This window comes from Poecilia reticulata, linkage group LG6, assembly GCF_000633615.1.
Source record: "Poecilia reticulata strain Guanapo linkage group LG6, Guppy_female_1.0+MT, whole genome shotgun sequence".
Taxonomy (NCBI): Eukaryota; Metazoa; Chordata; class Actinopteri; order Cyprinodontiformes; family Poeciliidae; genus Poecilia; species Poecilia reticulata.
In genome coordinates, this window is record NC_024336.1 from 2,994,391 (window position 1) to 3,000,425 (window position 6,035).

The 6,035-nt window shown below is 38.7% G+C and overlaps 1 protein-coding gene across 1 annotated transcript; it reads right to left on the reverse strand.

Annotated features, from left to right (window-relative positions):
* Positions 1-436: 436 nt before the first annotated feature.
* psma1 (proteasome 20S subunit alpha 1) lies at positions 437-5,487 on the reverse strand. The gene is made up of 10 exons (XM_017305538.1): positions 5,385-5,487; positions 4,476-4,520; positions 4,300-4,401; positions 3,564-3,667; positions 2,834-2,922; positions 2,219-2,289; positions 2,003-2,132; positions 1,845-1,924; positions 769-873; positions 437-685 (listed from the first exon to the last, which is right to left on the reverse strand). The coding sequence occupies exons 1-10, from the start codon at positions 5,385-5,387 to the stop codon at positions 623-625; spliced, it is 792 nt and encodes a 263-aa protein (XP_017161027.1). The 5' UTR covers positions 5,388-5,487; the 3' UTR covers positions 437-622.
* Positions 5,488-6,035: the final 548 nt, after the last annotated feature.

Consider the following 6,035-nt stretch of genomic DNA (forward strand, 5'->3'; position numbering starts at 1 on the left):
AATATTTATAAATTACRTAGCCAGGCCAATGAGAATCAAACTAAAAAACGACTGAACTGTGCAGATATGTAATCATGCAAGAAACTTAAATTTTATTTTTTTAACTTTGTTCTGGCTCGTCTCTGCCCGTGTTTCCCACATTAGAAAGAAGACAGGCTAAAAGATCGCCGTTACCCTTTGAAAACATTTTCAGACTTCCGTTTTTAGTTTCCATTTTAGCATGCAAACTAAAAACGGTTTTTCCTGAAAACGTATGAGGATGTTTTAGAAAGCTGTTGTCGGAAAAGCACACAAGTTCAGACAGAAAATATTAAGATATTCTGAAAGACAATAAACGCTTTTGCTTCCTCATATTTCATGTTCATTTAAACTTCTGATCAAACGTTTTGGGCTCAAATCCGTTTAAAAAAAAAAAATTGACCAAAAGCACAACTCAAAAAAAAAGAATGTTTATTACTATAATGGTAGATTTTACCCATACAATAAAAAACGTTACATGGGTTGATGTAGGCAAAGACTAATTTGAATGAACAGTTTTGTGAGTGGCACATCACGACAGCCTTCTCCTCTACAGAGCCGCATCATCCGGTTGGTCTGGGGGTTTTACGGAGGCTCTGCTCCCTCAGTGCTCCATCGGCTCATCAGGTGCTTCTCCAGAAGCCAGCTCCTCTGCAGGCTGGGCGACCTGGACGGAAATACAGATTGTGTTTTAGTTCACGGATATTCGTTCAGATGAAAAGCGGCGTGATGCGAGCCGAAGCGCTCTACCTTTCTCTGCGGTCTCTCCTCCAGCCCCTCCAGGTACGGAGCCACTACGTCGTCGTCGTAAATGGTGAACTCCATGTCCTTACCCACGATGCCGATGGAGACGTTCTGCAACACATTCATTCGTCATGAACCAACCGCCCCAACAGAAAATCTCCATGCTGATTTTAAACAATGATAGGCACTGAAAGGCAGGGGTGTCCAATCTGCGGCCCGGGGGCCATTCGTGGCCTCTTGACCCATTAGAGCAGAAGACGACCTTTTAAACCACAGTTAGGACAAAACTACAACCTAGAAATGAAAACCTTTCCACAAAATGTTAGGTGCAAAGTATTCATCTTTTAAAAAACAAGCATTATGCTTTCCCTTTAATCTCATACGAGTTTTTACACTAAAGCAGACATTGGTGAGCACAAACTTGCTCTTAATTGCCTTATCAAAACTTTTTCAAATAAAGTGATCTATATCACAACTTAGTCAAAATTGTTTTGTTTTCTTCAGTCAAGTCCAAAATTACAACCTAGTCTTAAAGCCATGTTAAGAAAATTAATTACAAAAATTATGAGTGGTCATAACATTAGGAAAATAAAGTTGTATGAAAATAAACTTGTAATACAAGAATAAAGTTGTGGTTTTATGAGAATAGTCGTAGTTTTACATCAATAAAGTTGCAGTTTTCCGTAAATAAAGTCGTATTATTACGAGAATACTCATAACGTTACGATTTCATTCTCGAAAATTGACAACTTTGTTCTCGTTATACTATGACTTTATTCTAGTCATTTTGTTTTCTTAGTTTGATCCTAATATTTCGTCAAGCAAAATAAATCACAGCGGTTGCCTTTATTCCAATAAGGAAAACCCTTATCAAGCTTTAGATCTACAATGATTCATACATTCCTTTCCTACAAAAAAAATCTACTTTCTTTGTTTAGTTAAAATATTTCATATTTCTTTATTGTTTATGCAGGGAAAAATAAATCTCTTTTTGTGAGTTGTGTTTTTTTTTTTAAACTGTATTTTACAGTTGACGATCTTGTAAAAGGTTTGGCCGCCGCGGCTGAAAGGGAACCTGGTACCTTGGTGGTGAGGTCCTGCTCGGTGGGGAGCGTTTCTCTGAGCGCGCGGAGGCCATGTTGGACCAGTTCATTCAGAGCACCTGCCAACAACAAGGTTCCCTACTGAATGACGTCACAAAACGCTTCTCAATGAGTTTTGAATAAAATCAGAATCTTACAGTCCTGGAACTTGTCCATGCACCTCTCCAGGTAGGTGCGTGCAGACTGGGAGCGCGCTCCGATCGACATGGCTTTGCAGTCAAAGTAGTTTGCCGATGGGCAGGTCTGGAAGATGTGAGGCCCCATGTCCTGGCAGACAGAAAGATCTCAGCGCTCCACTTATCGTGCTTCAAGTTAACGCTGGAACTCTGCAAATCCAAACAGCAGAAACTTACATCATAGCCGGCGATGAGGAGTCCGACTCCATAGGGCCTCCTCCCGTAGCGCTGTGTGGGAATCTGGGTTTCTATGGGTTCAGTTCAGGATCACACTTTTTCACACTACGACTAAAAATACATTTAGCTAACCGTTAAATTTGCTCGTTTTCTTTATTCGTTGCTTTTCCTGGAAATGAGTCGTCATTTTTTCTGTAGCTTGCTTTGTGATAAACAAGCAGAAGAAGGGAAGCAAACTGTCAGGATGAAGCTTTTTGACCTTTACACTCCATACCAGTAAGTGGCGGTAATGCTGCTAACTGTTTGTTGCCAACCGCCAATAAAATCAAGAAGAAGCTTTTTGACCAATCACAGATCTTTATAAAGTCTGCCTTCCAATTTGGGTCAATATCAATGTTATTTTTGTCCGTTTTTGTCCTTAAATGATCATGTTTAGTCCAGTAGAACCAGTTCTACTTTCCTCATTCCAATGGATAGACGCTTGTGTGCCATTAATATATTGGGCACCACGTCATTTTCAGCAGTCTAGCATTGTTTTGTTTTTTTTTAGCCCCAACACTGACCCTAAAGTTTAAACAATTTTTCAAATGAGAACTTCAATAACGGAAAGGATACTGCTGCCGATGAGTGAAACGAGACGAGAAATCGGAAGGGGTCGGTCAAAGACGAACCTCGAGTCCAAACACTCCTGACGCATAAAGTTACTGCAAGAGAGAAGGTTAAAGGTCTGATTAGTCAAAACATACAAAGCAGGTAAATCTGGTTAAGAGACGTGTTCCTGTTTGATGTCTGTCAGATGGAGGTGAGAGAAAATCCACCTATTTAAAGGGGAAGTAGTCTGTATAATCCAAACATATAGTGGCATTTTACAGCACTATATTAGCTTCAATTGTTATAAAAATGTTGTATATATATCAAAAATGACAGAAGAAATTTGTAATTGGGCCTCTGTTTCTTTAAGAAACTCCTGCTCTTTCTGAAACTCCGCCTCCAGGAAGTCATCTCAACATCATTTCTCTATGAAGCCTTAAACAAAGTTTTTTTTATTTTACCAGTGTTTCACTGAGCAGTAGCTCCTACAACCAGCTCAGCAGACACTCAGTTCCACCAGGTGTTTGCTAATTGCTGCTGGCTAGTCTGAAGGAACCGAGTGGCTGGATAATCTGAAGTTCAATCAGACCAAACTTTTCTTGTTTTAGCTCAGTCAGAATCACCAGAATTATTTTTAATTGCCAAATGCCATAATATTGAGAGAAAGAAAATATGTCAAGAGCTTTTATTGACGTCTCTCTGAAATGTCCAACATCCAGCTGGTTCCAGGTGATAAATGTCCTTCATGTCCTACCAGAGCAGCCTGGCGTCAGCAGTCAGTCCGGCGATGGAGATGCCAATGTGGTTGTCGACATGCAGGATCTTCTTCTGGTGGGCAGCCAGTTCAGACTGGGCTCTCTGTTCAGAATTAAAACAACATTTGATCATACCAAATCCGAGGGTTTTGACATTTTGCACAAACATCTTGCTTGGAAGGTGTCGTTTTCCCAAAATGAAATGAGATGCTCAGATCAAAGATAACAAAAGGAATGATTAAAATTAATGAGCTCTGTCAGTAATCTGACACAAGCACATTATTCTCTCTGAAAAGGCATGAAGACGTTCGGAAGAATCATGACAAAATGTGTTATTTCACACAAAACTAAGTATTATTTCATGGGTATCAGTCATACACACAGTTTTGTAGTTATGTTTACTATTATCCAGAATCCTGAATTAATGAGTTACAGCAACATTTAAATTCCCTTTGGGAACAGTAAAGTATTTTTGAATTTGAATTGAAAACAGTATGGATTGGTAAATGAACCAGAGGTTGTAATCAGCTCTGGTCTGATGTTAGCAGGTCAGATACAGAAAAATCTGTTGGGTTTTTTTTCCCCCCACCTTTCAGAAACGTTATTAGTACTAAGAACAATTATTGTCAATCTGTATGCAAGCCAACCAGAACCACCTTACTCTGATGTTAAAATCGGTAAAATCCTAACACAATCACATTTCCCTTCCCATCCCAGAGGGTTGTATGATCGTACCTTCAGTGCAACGAGGACAGCGTGTGTTCTGGACTTCAGTCCCACAGTTGCTGAGCCTTGCTTCACCGCTTCCATGGCATATTCGATCTGATGGATGCGACCCTGCGGACACAGAAGCGCCTCAGAAAACGGCCCTGAACTCGGTGCAACTGGAGCCTGCGGGGGACAAAACTCACCTGAGGGCTCCATACTGTTACATCGTTGTCGTACTGGTTGCGGAACTGGAGAGAAAACAAGCAAGAATTCAAAAAGGAATGCAGAACAAATTATACACTTTGATAGCTGGAAAAACACAACCGAGCCAGACGCACGTAATTATCTTCCATAATCACAAAGTTCTTTATGAAAATGTGTGTTCAATAAAAAAAAAACTTCGAGGTAAAACGCAACACTCGGTTCTGTGCCCGTCTAAAGCCTCCGCTGTTTTAGTCAGGGGTTTTAAATGACCGTATAGCGGCTAAATAATTGATAAATCCACGTTAAACGATGACAACTCAGTAACCGATGCTAGCTCGAACCATTTATTAGTTGTAGCGTCAATTGGATTAAAATATACACATTAAATGTATCTAAAGATTTCTCCAAGCAAATTTCTTTACATATAAGAATGCAACACAAATATATCATGTTATTTTAATAAAAAGAAAGTGACCTGAGACAAAGCGAAAGTAAAGCCACGGTTCTCCCTCCGCTCAGGGCATTTATGCTAACTCAATCTGGTGCGGCTAACTTCAGCTAGCACCTCTATGGTACGCTGCTGCCGACGGCTTAACCGCACAAATAAGCTTCTCAGTTTTTAGTATGTGGTTTAAGGAGATGTGTTCTCGAGTATTCCACAGTGGACTTTAAAGAAAAGTTGCTTCACGTTCCCTCTGAGTAAGCTTATAATGCTAACAGCTACTGAAGCTGTTTTGCTTACTCACAGTGCACACAACTTAGCAGGCTAACGCTTAGCATAGCCCGACTAAATTAACCCCCGATCAAAAATAGCAACATAACAATAACTAACTGGACGTTTTATTGTTAATGTACATATCGCATATTATTAAAGTGATAAAGCGGCATTCAGCTTCATTCAAACCTACCATATCTGCTCAGATAATGTCCAAGTTCCAAGGATGTGCCGCTGTGATACTCGATTGTTCTTCCTGGATGTGATGACAGGGGAGAGCAGAAGAATGCCGATTTCAAACCAGTCATCGGCCAAACCTCACCCCCCGCCCTCCCAGTATAATTAATTTTCTCGGAAAATTTAATTTAATTTATTATTATTATTATTATTATTATTATTATTATTATTATTATTATTATTATTATTATTATTATTATTATTATTATTATTAAACCATTTAAGAATATGTGGCAAGACACAAAAATTTATTTTCAAGATCCCAATTCATCAAATCTGACTGATCTTGACTTTTGCTAAAATCAGTCTATTAGTCAAGTAGAAGCAGTGGCGAGATATCTCAACGGACTTGCATCTTCTGAATAGAACATTATTATTTTTAGATATATAGTTATTAAAAGGATTAATTATTTATGTATTTAAATCTTGTAGCTTCCTACTCCATTTTAAAATGATTCACTTCTTTTTGTTAGATGATCTCACAAGGTAAATAAATTCTAAAATATGTAAAAAATAAATAAATAAATAAAAAAGTTGTCCATTAACATTTTGCTTTGCTACATGCTGCCACAGTATTCAAAAATATTTCTTTTTATGTCACAATGGA

Excerpts from the sequence above, each read along its gene's own strand:
- psma1 (XM_017305538.1), bottom strand. Across the intron at positions 2,923-3,563 it reads GCTGACGCCAGGCTGCTCTG|TAACTTTATGCGTCAGGAGT; the intron begins GTAGGACATGAA and ends TCTCTCTTGCAG. Across the intron at positions 2,290-2,833 it reads CGTTTCACTCATCGGCAGCA|AAACCCAGATTCCCACACAG; the intron begins GTATCCTTTCCG and ends CTGAACCCATAG.